Source organism: Leuciscus leuciscus (genome assembly GCF_965113295.1).
Source record: "Leuciscus leuciscus genome assembly, chromosome: 23".
In the NCBI taxonomy this organism is placed as follows: Eukaryota; Metazoa; Chordata; class Actinopteri; order Cypriniformes; family Leuciscidae; genus Leuciscus; species Leuciscus leuciscus.
The window spans coordinates 5,690,452-5,707,668 of record NC_138747.1 but is presented as its reverse complement, the minus strand read 5'-3'; the positions used below and the strand labels follow the sequence as shown (position 1 = coordinate 5,707,668).

The window sequence follows — 17,217 nt, the reverse complement described above, 5'->3', positions numbered from 1 at the left end:
TAAAGACACATTCTCATTCAGAAACACAGACTGAAGAACCCAAGCTGACAATAATAATTATAAAGCAAAAGGCTTTTATCTCACATGACAAGTTCTGTCAAGAGCCATTTCACAGTGGTGAAGGGCTGAAAGGAAGAGCGCAGCATGTCAATGGAGACAGGAAATAGAATCCAGAGGCACTGAAGTCAAACACTACAGCACAGATGATACTCACATCCAGTAAAGTGCGTGCGCTGTCACTGCTGCCTGCGTACTCTTTACAGAGAGCCTGATAGTCATACAAATTAATCCTAGCAGGAAGAAAAAGAAGAAGCAGATTTACTACTAAACTCAACCCTGGGTTTATTTCTTATTTAATCCCAGGTTAAAGCCACCCAGGGTTAAGGAATGCTTAAAAATGACCTATTATGCTTTTTTATAGTTTCAACTTTCTTTAGTGTGTAATGCTGTTTGAGCATGAAAAACGCACTGTTTCTTAACTCCCTGAAACACCCTGAAAGTTTTCTTCCAGGAACGTACACAACATTCCTCATTTAAATCATTCCCGCCAAAGGCATACTGTACATGTATGCAAAAATAATGGGAGCGAGGCCTGGTTAAATTGAGTTATGGTAAGGTTTGTGACATTTCTGAAACATGCTCGAAGCGTTTGACCAATCGCAGCGCACCAAGTCCAGCTGACCAATCAGAGCACACTGTGCTTTTCAGAAGGAGGGGCTTCATAGAGACAGGAGCTAAACAGAGCATTACAGGCAGACTGGGAAGAGAGGTGCTGCAACAATGCCAAATATGAAAACATTTGTATAATTTTTTTTGAACAGTCAAGCATGAAAACCTATTCTAGTAGAGCTCAAAAACAAAATCAAGACTTTGTTTTAATGGCACTTTCAACCCTGAGTTTGGCGCCACATTTCAGTGCTAAAAGTATACATTTTAAAGAATGAGGACAGACAACCAATCTTAAGCTAAACAATGCAGGCCTCATTAATTATTCATGAAGTAAAACATCAGAGAATTCTTTAAGCTTGCTTTTTGATCTAAATATAACTCAATTTAGAGAGGTTTATGCTAAAAAAATAAAAAATAAATAAAAATGCCAATAGGGTAGAACAAAAAATCAGGACATATTCTCTAAAAACAACTGGACACATTTAGACTAAATTTTATCTTGTTTTAAAGATGTTTAGATATTTTAACAACAAAAATACTTTTTACATTGTTCTGGATTGATGAACAGATCATAAATACGAATATTTTTTATAGTTATTAAAACAGGTTGCATACTCGTTGCATGTTGTACTTGTCAAACCAGTCTAATTAACCTCATAAATATGCAAATAAGAGTGTTTACAGATGTACAGTGAAAAAAAACTTGAAACCCGTCTATGCAGGTTAATTAATTTAACAGATTAATTACTAACCCAAGGTTAAAATATGAACAGTGTATACTTTCATCTATTGTGTGTGTGTGTGTGTGTGTGTGTGTGTGTGTGTGTGTGTGTGTGTGTGTGTGTGTGTGTGTGTGTGTGTGTGTGTGTGTGTATGTGTGTGTGTGTGTGTGTGTGTGTGTGTGTGTGTGTGTGTGTGTGTGTGTGTGTGTGCGTGTGTGTGTGTGTGTGTGTGCGTGTGTGCCTTCATCTCTCACTTTTTAAACGAGCCCATCAGAAGCAGTTTGTTCATGACAGCTCCCTCCACTGCCCCAAAGAAGAGGTTTGTCTGTGGGAAACATATTATGGACAGTTAGTCTCCATTTCATAACAATATTTATACTGAATGGTTTTATGTACAGCTCTTGTGATACAATTGTCCATATGCAATACCTGAGAAGTATCTTCAGAGACCAGGATGAAGCCATTGTTGTCTATGAGATAGCATTTAATGTCCTAAAATGAGCGAGAAAGGTAGAATATTCTGATAAACCTCGACTGAACTTTTCGTAGCGTATTTGGAGTTACATTTTGAAATGTATTTTCAGGCCAAATGCAACGAGACAGTAAAATAATATGCATTTTATAGCTTTTTATACCAAAGCCATTAATAAAAGACATAGAATTTAAAATGAGAAATGCTATAAGGCATTGTCACGTCATATATCATAAGTGCAGACTGATCTAGTAAGTCTTTCATGTTCCAGAAATGCCTATTGTATAATGAGTATGTAGAGAATACAGGCCATTTTATGAGTGTCATCATTGAAAATATGGCCAAAGGGAGAGAAAGAGTCACATTTACCTCATTATCACAGCTGATGGTACATTTGCCATCCAGAGCATTGCACTGCGTGAACAGATGCAATGGCAAAGACATGAAGCAAATGTATACATTAATGCAATTTATATACAGATACTTGCTTTAGAGTTACATTGGTTTATCTAGCATGGTCTCTTGTACATTATTTATCATAAACAGAGCTGTTATGCAGCAGGAAATAATACACGTTCAACACATCAGTAGAAGGTCTGGTCTGATAAATATATATTGTTATATTTTCATGAGCATATATTTCTGTGCTTACCTGCCGACTGGCCGTCCAAAATTTCCTCTGAAAGAATTCCAGCTTCATTTGAATCCCCACAGCTTTGGGTGTCATAAAAAAAACACATTTAATATAATGATGTTCAGCAGTGCTCAGTGTAAGTCAGTTGCATTTTAGCCAACAATACATTTAAAAAACAATATATAATAATATAATCACATTGCTTTGAAATATGAAAACATGCATGTACCTGCCACTATAGGAGACTTTCTGTCATCGAGTAGTTGGATAGCAGTGCTTGCCAAAACCACACTCTTATTTTCACCCGCTACAAAAGAAATATCACAAATGAACACTTATTGTATTTACAGCAGCATCATTAATGATCATGAAATCTGGAAAAATCCACTAAAGAAATGGTTCTTAACTGCTGGTTTATGACCCAAACATGACTTGCAGGACTTTTTTTAAGGGGAAAAGCAATGCTAAATACAAATAAAAATACAACTAACCATATTATCATATGTAATTATGAAAACAAAATAATCAGGCTTAAAAACTTGACTCCATATCTATTATTGCTGACGGCAAAGTTTACGTGTCCAATAAGAATGTACTATTAGGTGCAAATTCCTCTGTCACTTGGTAAAACCTAGTTAAATTAGACTGATGCCAACATAGACAGGTCAAATGACCTTCCCAATATTCAAAATATGAACAAAACTACAGAAAGTAAAGGAAAATATGACACAGTCTGACTACAATACTGGTTCATAATAAAATTCCAATGTTGAATGTTTTGTTTAGACATTTTTTTATGTTAATACAATAAAATGTGCTGGGATATCCGATATAAAATCTGGATCTTGAAGCTCTATCCATTGCTCTGAAAGACATGTTATAACCACTAGAGGGCAGCATTTATATACATAAATATTTATATGCATAAATCTATTAAGAGCAATTCCTTCCTTTGCATATTCAGATCAAAAGCAGCATGGATTGAAACAAAAACTCAGTTAGATGATAAAACAGAGCTCATTTATAGTGGTACAGGCAAATGAGAGAGAGAGTGTTTGATCAGAGAGAGTTGGAAGATCAGCGTTGTCTGTGTGATAAGGAGCCCAAGAGCTGTTGAGTGGGATGTAATGATCCTGATCTGTCACACACACACACACACACACACACACACACACACACACACACACACACACACACACACACACACACATATTGCGTGAACATAAAAGTAGGGCACATTAATTACAGGCGAAGGAAAGAGAGATAAGCAGACAGTCTGCGTGAGGAGAGCAGTTCAGTGCAGCTAGAGTAACAAACCGCACTGATGCGCTATTACATCAACAGTATCTAGCTTTCATTAAACGGACATTTACTGGTGTGCCATAAAACTGTCATTTTGAAGATCCACCTGAAATATGTTAGAGTTAAATGATGATCTTTGCAAAACTAATCAGCCCTATGATCTGCTAAATATGTGCGGTGAAGCAATGGGTGAGTATTTGTACCATATTTAATATTTAAATCTAATGAAATATACTCAGTAAACATATTTAAATGTTAAAATTAATATATTTAACAATTACATAAATGTTAAATATATATATACCGCATTGTTCCAAATATAAGACGACCTGAAGACCTAATCTTGTCTTTCATAAAGAAAATGCTTTTATTTGAAAGTAATTTTCATATAGCATATTTTTCATATTTAAATTTTTGTTTTGAAAGTATGGTAAATACTGGTAAAACGTACCAACAATCACATTTAAAAATAAAGACTTTATGGCATACCATAAAAATAACCTGTAGTCCATCTGAATGGAATATTTTAAGTTAAAACCATGTAGCCAACCAAAATGTCATTAACAGTAGAAGTGAAATCTTATTGTAGTCTTAAAATCTGCCTGAGAGAAAAAAAAAACAGGATGGCATAACACAGTAGTACAATAAATAGTTGAAACTGGCCTAACTTGGCCTCTCAGATCATCATGTCACTCATGTGTCATTAGTCTACTCCTCACAGAGGTCCTCTGCCTCACAGGGTTCACTCTCACTATCATCAATCTTCTGCTCTGGCTCCACCAGCTCCTCCCATAGAAGGTCATCCTCGAACCCATCCAAAGAATGTGAGATACAGCATGTTTTGAAGCCGTTGATGATGCTCTCCGGGAGCACTGCAGCCCATGCCTGGAGGATCCCATCACAGAGCAGGCTCACCGCAAGCTTCGGAATTTTTCCAGATGGTGTGAGTGTGATTGCCAGACAGCAGCCACTCTGTTTATCTCTTGCACAGTTTATCTTTGAATGGCTTGTTTACCACTATATCCAACACCTGTAGCTGGGGGGCACACTCATTTTACACGTATTTGGCGCCACCAATTATTGCGGTTGTATTACTGACACGTGAAAGTCTAGACCCTGAATATAAGATGATTTTTCAGATGTATTTCCAAGAAAATTGTCTTATATTCAGAACAATACCTTATATATATATAATATATATATATGATATATATATAAATACATAAATACAACCACACATAATTTTTTATTGATTATTTTTCTTCATTTTCTTGAAAACATGATTATGCAATGGACAAAATCACACGTTGAAAAGTAATTATAATGAAATTATTGCTAGCTAAATTTGAACAAATTTTTATACTCATCAACTGCTTTTTTCCTGCATGACATGAAAACTATGTATGTGTGTTGATGTACTGATGCATCATACCTGAACTGAAGGGAATGGAGTACACAAATGTGCCGGGCACCTGCTCTGCGGCTCTTTTATACCACAGAGGAAAGTGATCTGCATTAAAGACACCCTCTCTGTCTTCAGCGGTGAGGAAATCTCTGCAAACACATTCAAACCGTAGAGGATATTTTACTTCATCATTCGTCATTTACACTTATTGAGGCTTTTTAATTGGCTAGTGTAATGAGATTAGAATCAGTCATTAGACGATCACTGATTGACTCACTGATTGGTCAGCTGTTCGGGAACCACAAACAGGTTGGTTCTGGAAAGACCAGTGCGGGTGCCGAGGAAAGCGATCTCAACCCCTTTATCAGAGTTCCTGTTGATAAAAACAAACAAAAAACAGTTTTAGACAAGACTGCCTCTAATATGAACAAAGCTTTCCTACCCAGTCAACCAACACCATTAACCAAAAACTACAGTATAAACTGCAAAAACAGCCTTTTTAGATCTAAGAGACAAACAGAGGGTGGAACACGTTGGTCTAATAAACTTAAACGTATGAAATATGGCTCTTTTAAAATTAATTTAGTAAATATGAATGAGTAAAGAGTAAAAGTCAAAACTCACTCAGACTTATTGAGGGCCAGTCCAGTCCAGTATGCTTCTAATGGAGCGGTTACCACAGCATCAAACAGGACCTGCTGAATCAGCTCTCTGTCACCTACAACACAAGAGAGGACATTTACACACTCCATAATACTCGTCAGACACCAACTTTAATGGGAAGAGTGTTTAAACAAGTCATTTTGTAAGCAAGGTGTAAGATCTAGAAGAAGGACAATGTGGCAAAACTTTGCAGGAGCATCTGCTACTGCATTTATCACAGTATGACGATTCCACAGAAGTTTATACTGAAAAACCAATCAATTGAGCTCATTTAACTGAAAACTGAGCTGAAAGTGAAATTGTTTCAGAAGCAGAACCACTTGATGAAAGATTATGAAGACAAACATTTCTTAGAACAACATGCACTGATGAATCGATCACAATACGACCAGGAACATGTTTTAAGAAAGTAAACAGGGTCAATTTTGGTTTCATGTTGACGTTAAGAATCGTCTATTAATGCTGCTCACATTTAAGGTGTGGTTTACGGCTGGTCATGTACAGTTTGATGGCCTGAACTTGAGTCAGGTGACGATGATCGTGATGCTCATCTGTATTACAGTACGTCCTGAAACAAACACGTAAAAAAGCACAATATTTGATACTTGTGTGAATAAAAACTAAGTAATAGAGTGTTATACATTGAGTGTCAATAGAAGTCTTTACCATTCATCAGCAAGGGCAACATCTGGTTGCTCCAGATCATGTAGACCTAAAAAAAAAAGTGTGGATTGGATAGAGGATTAAAGATGAACTGGCGGTATCAGGAACACTCCTGGATACTTATAGATAAATCAGAGAAAGAGGTATGAAAATATGATTTATTATTCACTGGACTCTTAAATAAAATCTGAGAGTTTTATTCTGGTTGTGTATAAAGGGTTATATAGATATATATAAAGGGTTCATAAGACATTATATAGAAGGAATAAATGATTCAGCAAATCAGGGTTATTGTAGTTAGCTAAAACTAAAACCAAACCTTTTTTTTTTTTTTATCGTTACTTTAAATAAAATTAAATATATACTTTTTTAAACTTACTTTATTTCAGCTAGTTTAGTCCTTTAATAGGACTGAAATGTAATGAATTAATAACAAATAAAAATATATGTGATCCAAAGCTATGACAAGAATATATATTCAAGCATTTTAACCATAAAAATGTACTTCCTTTAACAATGGTTAATAAAGCAAATCCTCACCAGATTCTAGTGAAACATTTCCCTTGAAGAAGTATTTTCCGTGCCCTCTCGAGAGCGCCACACCAACACTACACAACACAGAAAACACAATTTCAAAAGTCAGATTTTTATCATCACAATGTCACGTCCTTTCAATCAACATTTGTTCAAATGTAATACTTTTATAAGCAAACATTTGAGAAACATTTAGGCTACATATACGAGACATGACCTACCTAAATGGAGTTCCTTTAATATCAGTGTAGTAATAATCATTGTGCATCGTCAAAACACGTTTCTGGTGGGGAACGAATTTAAAGACAAGATTATGAAGTTATGTAAGCACTCATGTGAGGTGTATTTTTTATATTACACTAATGTTTTTTTTAATAATATGACACTAACATCATATATCATTAATCTGGAATAGTAAAAGTTCTTGCATGCAATTATAAAACGTTACCCCTTTGTCCACTGTTCTTTTAACTTCCATTGAAAAAGTGCCAGTTCGCCTGTTCACCATTGCTGTGCGCAACTACAAATAAACACATTTATGAAGCATTGAAGCAGCACTTATTCATTTTAATACTGTATGTCAACACTTCTAAGATGCTAAACACTTCATGCAAGTACGTGAACCTAATGCACAACAGGTCTGAGCAACTGCACTGCATTTGCATCTGCGTATTTGTGTAAAGTATGTTGCTGGTCTAAAGGCCCATTCACACCAAGAATGATAACAATAATAATAACGAAACAGATAAAGATATAGGTCTAAAAATCAGTCTAAATATAAAAGAATAGCAGAATCCACACCACAACTATCACAATAACGACACAGAGAAACAATATCATTGGAATCAATTTCAGAAAGTTTTTTTTTTCCAGCTGATGAATGATAAAAACATTGACAGCCAATCAGAATCGATCCTGCTTTAAAGAGATCGAGCAGATGACAAAACTGCAGCGCGTGTTTAGAATAAATAGAACAATGACGTCCTCTGGTGTGGACGCTAATATAGTTATCTTTATAGTTTTCGCTCTTGGTGTGAACGGACCTTGTGTACTGTAAGTGTATGCACTCATTGTGTAAGAACACAGAAACTAATCCGTACAACATCCTCTGTGTCCTCCCACTCCACCTCGGACAGGTCCACGCTGCTGTAACTGGGTTTCTTCCTCTTCTGGCCCTCCTGGTACTGCAGGAAGAGACACACAGAGGACAAGAAGTGCTTTAGAGGACGGCAGTGTAGTTACAGTTAGGAACTGGGACGACATGATTAGTAACATGATGGAGACAGAAATGTACAGAACATGGTGAAAGAGGCCATTAGTCTAGCGTTTTTCACTCCTACTCCATGACTTTCCCACTTGCACTGCGCATTTATGGTGTCTAATCAGATGATGAAGCGTGTTAAAGGTGCTGTAAACAATTGACTCAGTTTCACCATTTTGTAAACTTCAATAACACAGTCTCTCTCTAAAAGGATCAAAGCAATCCGAAACATAGTAAATTTAGACAGGCACAAAACATTTCTGATTGACTGGTTTCTGATTGGATAAAAAGCGTGGATCTCTTCCTTGACTCTTTCACTGACTGTTTACAGAGTGTGGTGCTGTCACTGACAGCTATTTTAGTGATATCTATCAGTAGTCGGGACATTTTATGTGTGGTATTCCAAAAAATGGCTTACAGCACCTTTACATAAGGGAAACATCCAACATGTGCAGTGCTGAGGGAGTCCAGGAGGAGGATTGAGAAACTGTGGTGTAAGGAAATGAGTTTTGTTTACACACTATCAGACCAGCCAATTTTAGGATTATAGAGATCGGTGTCAAAATAATCTGTCTAATCTGTTTTGCTCAGATTGGTTTTAGTCAGTCAATGGCACTGTTCCAATCCCTACTGAGTTGCCAACTTGTTTTAAGACTAGCAGGACCAGAGTTCCAGAATGCTTGACTTTAGCATGTTGCAAAGCTCAAAACTCTTAGAGAAACAAAAAATACTAATCACTAGAGTTATTTTTGTATTATTTACAGTTATTATTTATATTTTGGAAAAACTTTAAGTTTTATATTTTCTGTTTTTATTTTAATTTTGGTTTAAGTTTTCTTAATTTTGTTAAGTGTGAAGGCACTTATTGTATCTGTTTGTTTTCCAATTATTCTTCTTCTTCTTCTTTCGCTCTTGAGTCTCTGGCAGCCCATAGAACCGGATGGTAAAAAGTTGTGAAATTTGGCAAACCGATATATGGCAATCTGAACATTAACCACAGTAATTTTGTAATCTCTAACTCAATCTCTGTGACGCCACCAACTGTCCAAATTTGCACTCATGTTTATGCTAAGAACTTTTGAAACATAAGATCTAGAAACATGAAGAAAATTTAATTTTCTGAAAAACCTACTTTTGAACTAGTCTTAGATGGTTTGTTTGATATCATTCACAGACAATGCTGGCAAAAAGTTATTAAAAGCTTTTAAAAAAAACAAAACATTCTCAAATACGAATTTAACGAAGAACACGTCAAAAAGGATGCGAGGCTCTATCTCTGCGAGTCTAGTGATTGTTTAAAAAATCCTGTGTTGCAATGCAACCTGGGATTCGCATGAACTATACATAATTTATATAATGTCCAATATTAATATTAAAATCCAGCATAAATATGCTCCCAAGGTGAGAGGTTGCCTTTGATGTGTAATGTGCCTAGATTGTTAGCTAACTAGGGTTTGGAACAGAGCCTAAAAATGGCTAAAGAATTTCATAAGAATGTTACTTTGTGTGCACACTTGAGTCCAGTTCATAGTAAACCGTCATAACCAATGCTACTTACTAATAATACTCATTTTAGCATTTACCACATTCAATAACAGTAAACACTGTCCCTGTTCAGCAACACAGAGTCAGTGTGGTCTGTAAATACACACACTCAGAAGCCTTGACTGATGCACACCACCGCTACGCAAACACAAACTGATACACAGCAGCACTGGAGCCACACTACGACGAGAACACCAACACGTTCATGACACACAGAGACGCACAGTCACGCATGGTGACTGAGAGCGGGGTGAGGGGTGTCCCTGCGAAGGGTGAGTTACCTCAGTGCTCTGATCAGCCCTGGCAGGCACATGAATGGGCTTTTATTCCTGCATGCAATATATCAGAGGAAAAGGGTTGGGATTACAAAAACTACATCTCCCATGATGCACTTCAGCGTCCCACCAGCGCTCTCACAAGCACACACTGCATGTGTGGGTAGATTTTACCTGAGCCAGCTTTTTTTTTTTTTTGGGCATGGATGTAATTGCATCATATTCCTAATATAGTTCTAATATAAGGCTGTTTATGGGCCCAGAACAACATATTAGTCCTTACCAGGGGCCTCAGGTCGGGATGTGTCAGGATATATCCGTTATTGGTAATGGCAAATGCGTATCCATGTATTCCTAGCTGGAGAAAAGAAGATAAGATTTAAAAAATGATAGCATTATCACACTTCAGCCCACTTTAAGATATAGAGAGTGTGAAATTGAACAGATTAAAATTGATTTTGGAATGCATGGCTGTTTGTTGGTGGTAACATCCTACCTTGTGTTTTGGGATGGTTTTCATTAACTCTTGAATGGGGATGTCAGTGCCCACAACACCTAGAAGGATGCCTTGGTTTTTCTGCAGAGAGACAATTTTATTTTCACACACATTTTCGTACGCATTTGTTCACTTCTCATTCTCATTGATATTAATTGGTATTTGTTTGTAAAGTGTGTTTAAAGTAAAGAAAAAAATAAACCATTTGAAGCTGTTGTATGGTGGATATTAATTATGTCAAAGCTCAATGAATATGAACTATAAGTCAAACACACCATCAATGTTACAACATACTATTAATTGTGTTCCGACGAGTTCGATTAAACAAATAGATATGTATGAAAAAATAATAGTTTTTAATGCAGTTAAAATGGCCCAAAACACTCCATTCAACGCACGCATTATATTCCAAATCTTTAAAAGTTGTACAATCGAAATGAGAAAGAGACCACTGAAAATGTTCATGTTCACCCCTAGCTCTTTATGAGAGAAGTAGAAGTAGTGAATGAATCATTCTTTTGAGTCTGATCTTTTCAATGAATCTGTAGATTCAGTTCACAAAGTGAAATGATTCATTCACACCTGTGAAAACATTTAGAAAATAAACTTTAGAATATACATGAATATTGATTTGTATTATTATTAATAATATACGAATCAAATTAATATTAATCATTTTTATATATTTATATAATATATAATTATATATTCTATATAATTATTATCATTATTATCAACAATTAGTATTCATATTAAAATATGAATATTGTTAGAATTAGTGTTTTTGAATTAAACTCAAAATATGTGCTACAGATATCATGTCACACATAAACATACCGTTTCATTCTTGGTGCTAAACACAGGCATGGCCACTGTGGTTATCGGGTTTGGACCTTTAGTCTCCCCAAGCTGCTGACAGACCAACAGAAGACTTTCAGATTTAAATTACATGAACATCTGAGAAAAATGCATCCAATAAAGATTCTGAATGGACATTGATCGCCACAGCCGGTTCATAAGCTCACATTGTGCTGTCCTACTGGCCTTCAGATCAAGGAACTTGCTGCGACATGAAATATTCAAACCAACGTTTTGATAAATGGCCGTGCGAGGTGTTGACAAGTGAAGGGTGATCTGGTGAAGATGGTTCATCTCTGTAGCTGAACTGTAAGCTCAGCTGCGGGCACGATGAGGGCTGACATGATTTAACGCATGAGCTCGCTGAAACTAGGTCTGCTATTCCCCTACCTCACCCTTATGTGTGTGTGTCCATTATGCATGTTTTACAGTAGCCCTTAAGAGGATATGTGAATGTAGTTGTTTGTGAAAGAGGAAAACAGACAGAAAAGAAAAAGAAAAACAGTAAATATCCCATTCTTAGTTGGCATCTTTGTTTTGTTTTCCAGTAAAAAAAACAAAAAACTAAATATTAAATATTAAATTCACTTTCTCACCCTCATCTCATTCCAAACCTGTATGACTGTAAGAGGAACAATGAAATAAAGTAAATGGGGACTTGAGCTTTTGAGCTCCAAAAATGGCAAAAAACAGCATTAAAGGATCATAAAAGTGGTCCATATGGCTATATTAAAAGTCTTCTGACATCTGAAAATGTAATTTTCTCCTCTGTCATAGTTCTCAAATCTCATTTCTGTTTGTGTACATTCAAATGTGCGTCAAAACGTCTCGTCGGGTTTGACATCGATGACGTGAAATGTCAATCTTCAAATCCATCTCGTGTGTCTTGTAACCAATCAAATTCATGACATCAAACCTGGTGTGACATGTTTTGATGTGACTTATTCAAATATGATGCGAGTGCAAATTAGTTTTGAGAGATATGTCAGAAGCGAAAGATTCCCAGTGAACAACGATGAAAATATTTTTTTAAATATATTTTTAGACTTCTGTTCAAAAGTTTAGGGTTGGTAAGATGAAATAAGTGTCTTATGCTCACTAAGGCTGCATTAATTCGATTAAAAATACAATAAAAACAGTAATATTGTGAAAAATTATTACAATTTGAAGTCTTTACTGTTACTTTTGATCAATTTAATTAATCCTGGCTGAATAAAAGTATGAATTTATATATATATATATATATATATATATATTTTAAATCTTACTGACCCCAAACTTTGGAACGGAAAAATAAATTATATTTACTTTTATATAAAAAGCTATCACATGACAGAAGACTTGGAATATAGTTGTATGGACCACTTTTATAGTGATTTTGTGTTTTTTTTGGTGCTCGACAGCCCCAGTCCCCTTTCACTTTCATTGTAAGGAAAAGATCTGTGAGGACATTCTGTAAAACAATTCCTTTTCAGTTCAACTACAACAAAATTAAGAAATTCATATGGGCTTGGAATGAATTCAGAGGGTAAATTATGAATTTTTTTTAAGTGAACAATTTCATTTTTGGGTGAACTATTCCTTTAAATCGTGTTTTCAGAATGTAACTTTACTCATCATTGGTCTTGTTCCACTGGCAGATTGGCAGGTTTGTTTCTAAAACAACACAAATCTCCCTCTTTAGAGGTCTTTAAAGTCTCTTATTCTGTCTCACATTCGGGAGCTCAAATAAAAATCCCCTCAGTTTGAGTTTCGTCCAACATTTGTTCAGTCTGGTTGGCGTCGTGCAGAACACTGAAGGTGTATCCTGCAGGAGCCAAATTGAAATCTGTGAATTAACCTTGTGCTTCCCCCTTCCTCTCCTTCCCCCCTCTTCCCTTCTCTCTTTCTCCCAGTCTCTGCCTCTCTCACCCCCTCTACTCCAATGTCAGTTTTATTACGGCTTTAGGAGATAAAAGCCAATGATCCACAAAATGATGAATGGGGTGTCTCAGTGGCCAAGATACAGCAACACACACTCCGGAGAACAATTCCCAACACCCTACGCCTATGCCTGTGTGTGTGACAGAGGAGGGTGTCAAAGACATCGGGTGGGTGCAAACACTTGCACTTGTGTGTGTGTGTGTGTGTATGAGTCTGTCTTATCGGAAATGGAATGGCACAACGGTCGGTGTTGCGGTTCTCGAGTGAAGCCAAACCCTATCTCTGACCACATCTCGCCCTCACTCGTTTTTATCTTACGCTCTCTCACGCTGCGTTCCCCTGTAGCACTCTGCACCACATCCATGTTCAAGAACTAATAAAACGTTTCAGATTCCAGAAACGGAATACTGAAAGCAAATTACAATGAGGAAATGCTGCAAGACACCAGTGACAGAATGGACACAAACAGGCTCTGTTCCAAAACCTAGTCAGCTGCCTTGCTGACTACAGTCTACATAGGCAGCATTCTAACTGAGTGACCGATTTGGAACATTCTACGCCGTATGTCAAACAAGTAGTGCTAAAAAGCACAAGCACAAACTCTAATGAGCGTAAATATGAAAAAATATTGCATAAAATTAATATTGAAAAAAAAAAACAGTCCCATTTTAAACAGTTTGAACTATTTTAGTGATGCTTTTCAGTATTGAATGAATTACACACACACATATATACTGTGTATATAAAAGCTGTCACTGGGATGGAACTCTTTCAAAAAGTACTAATTTAAGAACTAATATTTACCATTTAGGTCTTTATATTTACATTAAGGCACTAACACAGACACTTTACATACTACTTAAGTACATTTAGGTACAAATTTTTACCTTTAGGTATTAATATGCACACTTTAGGTACTAATATATACCATTTAGGTACTAATATGTACCTTTAGATGTTAATATGTACCATTTAGGAGCTAATATGTATATTTAGATTTTAATATGTATCTTTAGGTATTAGTACGTGCAATTTAGGTATTAACATGTACTATTTAGGTACTTAATGTTGTGCACGCCCTTAAAATGCTGCCTCCGTAGGGAGCTCGCTAGGTTTCGGAACAGAGCCACAGAGACACCGGTTACGACTGTTACCTTGTGCGCCTGCGCGAGCTATAGGGACACAGGGAGAAAAATAATACGTGTCATTGACATGTGCTCACGTCTACACACATACAAGAGACACACTGCACGGTGTGTGACCTGATCTCGTTCTCGTAGTGCTCACTGAATGGAAGAGTGTCTTGATGAGACCTTCAGGGAGTTAACGGAGCTACTAATGAGCAACTGAGTTGCATTTTATGAGGGAGAATGATTGTAGAAAACACATACATTTAGTAGAGAAAATACTAGATTTTTTTTAGACAGCAAACCCTTTACAAAAATGTACCATAGTGACATTTGTTCCTGACAAAATTCCATAGTTACTAGAGTTGTTTTTTAAATAAATAATAATATGGGATGTTCCTAAAACAATGTGACGTTTCTTGAGAGTCTTTATTGTATTTTGATGATTGAGGTGATTTATAAATAAAAGTTTTATTTTTGCAGAAGCTGTAGTTCACATTGTAAATTTTTGTAAGGGATACAGATGCTGTACACTAACACTGTGATTAATTATACTTACTGCGCTGTCCACATAGGCTTCAGTCCACACTGTGTCATGTTCATGGTCGATAACCTTAGGTCTGCTCATCACATGCAAATACCGCATCACGTTTTCCTGAACATCAGCCAGAGTGGAGATCTGACTAAAATAACCTGCACAACACACAATCCACAGCAGATTTTAATGACTCTCTGAACTCTGAACATATAAACAAGTACAACATTTTTTTTAACATTGATAATAATAAGAAATGTTTCTTGAGCAGCAAATCAGCATATTAGAATGATTTCTGAAGGATCATGTGACACTGAAGAAAGAAAATTTAGATTTTCCATCACAGGTATAAATTTATAATATATTACATTGGGAAACTTAAATTAAATTGTAATAAAATTTCACAATATTTTTGTATCAAATAAATGAAGTCTTGGTGAGCAAAAGAGACTTCCTACAAAAACTTGTATTTGTGTATTTTGTCTAAATGCATTTTGGAATCACTTTCTATAAAGCCTGTAAATGTAGTGCATTTTTACAGATTTTCTTACTGTAATACATTATTTTTAAAGGTATTCATAATGTTTTAAAATACAATGTTATAATCTTTTGTTCCTATTCAGAAGTCATTCTAATGCCCATTATAATATATTATAATTATAATGCTTATTTATTCATTGTTTTTATCCATTTAAAGAGTGTAAGGCTATTATATATATGCAGAATTTGATTAGTTTTTCCGTAAAAAAAAAAATCTGGGCTTTTGAATAACAATGATGTTAGTTCTATAATACATTACACTATTTAAATATATAGCCTTGAATATTTTGAATATTTAGAAATTATAATAGAAACAGAACATAATCATACATACTTTATTAAATAAATATAAGGAGCAATGATTAATAAGACAAGATACAAGCTGATCATCAGATGCCTTTCCATCCGTTTAGCTGTGTTGAAAATGTGCATGTGCTAGTGCAGAGGCTCCAGGTGCAGAGCGAGAAATTCTCAGTATGGTGTGTGTGTGTGTGTGTGTGTGTGTGTGTGTGTGTGTGTGTGTGTGTGTGTGTGTGTGTGTGTGTGTGTGTGTGTGTGTGTGAAAGCTCTCCTCATCCCGCGGCCAGTCATCCGTGGCACGGGCACATGGGAGTGATCAACGCTGTGCAGCCACAGGAGCCGAGCTGACAGGAAGAGTGATTTAGGCTCAGTTGACCCTTGACCTCTGCATGTCAGCTCCGCGAGTTGAGCCAGTTGCTGTCGCACTCCCATCAAGCACTCAACACCCGCGTGATTTCCTCCTGCCTTAAGACCAATAAACCCACAGCGCTGGCACGCTAACTCCTCATCGCACTCGGAAGCTGAATGGAAGCTTCCGTGCTCCAGGAAAACCCAGCCAGGATAATTAATTAACTAATTAGCAAAAATTAAAATGGAATGTAAATCAAATTCAGCTCATCATCCCCCCAAAAAATCACAAACCTTTATTAGCACACGCCATCCATTTCAGGTTATCCGCAAACGCAGATTCCCGGCCAATCAGGTAGGGAAATATTCGAACCTATGGAGAAAAAGAAGAGTTTTATTTGTGCAATAAATGTTTCAGTATTTGTATGTGAATAGTAAACATTTTTGTAAATACTGATACACACAATAGTAGATGAACAGCTCTTAGAATGTAAACTTTACACATGAGTAGCTTTAAGCTTGGCAAGCTACAGATTCAACATTTTATGTACGAATACTAATGCAATCAACATTGGTCTCTGTTTCTTTTCATTCCTCTGTTTCTCTTTGTTTCTCCACACTGAAAACACACATACAGCAGATCTCTGAATTTAAATCAAAGAATCTCCTTGTTTCCCACAATGCAATTTCCCAATGTCAGGGTAAAATCTGATTGCTTGATTACTCATTGGAAAACAACCGCCTTAGCGCATTTACTTAATTACACAACTGGTGTAACAAATCAGACAGGAAAATTGTTCACCATATGTTTTAAGATTCAGTTTTAAGTTTCCACCAGGGATGTGTATGAGTACTCAGAGTGACAGCAATGATCAATGATACTGTACGATTTTAAAAACTTAAAAACATTTCACACAGTTTGAAATGCAAGTGCCTTACAACCAG

At 36.1% G+C, this 17,217-nt stretch overlaps 1 protein-coding gene across 1 annotated transcript in view; it reads right to left on the bottom strand.

Moving 5' to 3' along the window:
• The window catches only part of cacna2d3 (calcium channel, voltage dependent, alpha2/delta subunit 3), a 44,162-nt gene that overhangs the window by 4,834 nt on the left and 22,111 nt on the right, over positions 1-17,217 (bottom strand). The window contains exons 12-33 of the mRNA XM_082155376.1: positions 16,567-16,645; positions 15,109-15,242; positions 14,577-14,594; positions 11,479-11,550; positions 10,642-10,722; positions 10,429-10,503; positions 8,165-8,248; positions 7,513-7,584; positions 7,286-7,347; positions 7,071-7,138; positions 6,534-6,579; positions 6,338-6,435; positions 5,829-5,922; positions 5,482-5,577; positions 5,232-5,353; positions 2,727-2,804; positions 2,516-2,577; positions 2,233-2,277; positions 1,821-1,883; positions 1,646-1,716; positions 215-290; positions 85-125 (exon numbers count right to left, since the gene is read on the bottom strand). Of these exons, the coding sequence (XP_082011502.1) occupies positions 85-125; positions 215-290; positions 1,646-1,716; positions 1,821-1,883; positions 2,233-2,277; positions 2,516-2,577; positions 2,727-2,804; positions 5,232-5,353; positions 5,482-5,577; positions 5,829-5,922; positions 6,338-6,435; positions 6,534-6,579; positions 7,071-7,138; positions 7,286-7,347; positions 7,513-7,584; positions 8,165-8,248; positions 10,429-10,503; positions 10,642-10,722; positions 11,479-11,550; positions 14,577-14,594; positions 15,109-15,242; positions 16,567-16,645 (1,637 nt within the window). The remainder of the gene's footprint in view (positions 1-84; positions 126-214; positions 291-1,645; positions 1,717-1,820; positions 1,884-2,232; positions 2,278-2,515; positions 2,578-2,726; positions 2,805-5,231; positions 5,354-5,481; positions 5,578-5,828; positions 5,923-6,337; positions 6,436-6,533; positions 6,580-7,070; positions 7,139-7,285; positions 7,348-7,512; positions 7,585-8,164; positions 8,249-10,428; positions 10,504-10,641; positions 10,723-11,478; positions 11,551-14,576; positions 14,595-15,108; positions 15,243-16,566; positions 16,646-17,217) is intronic.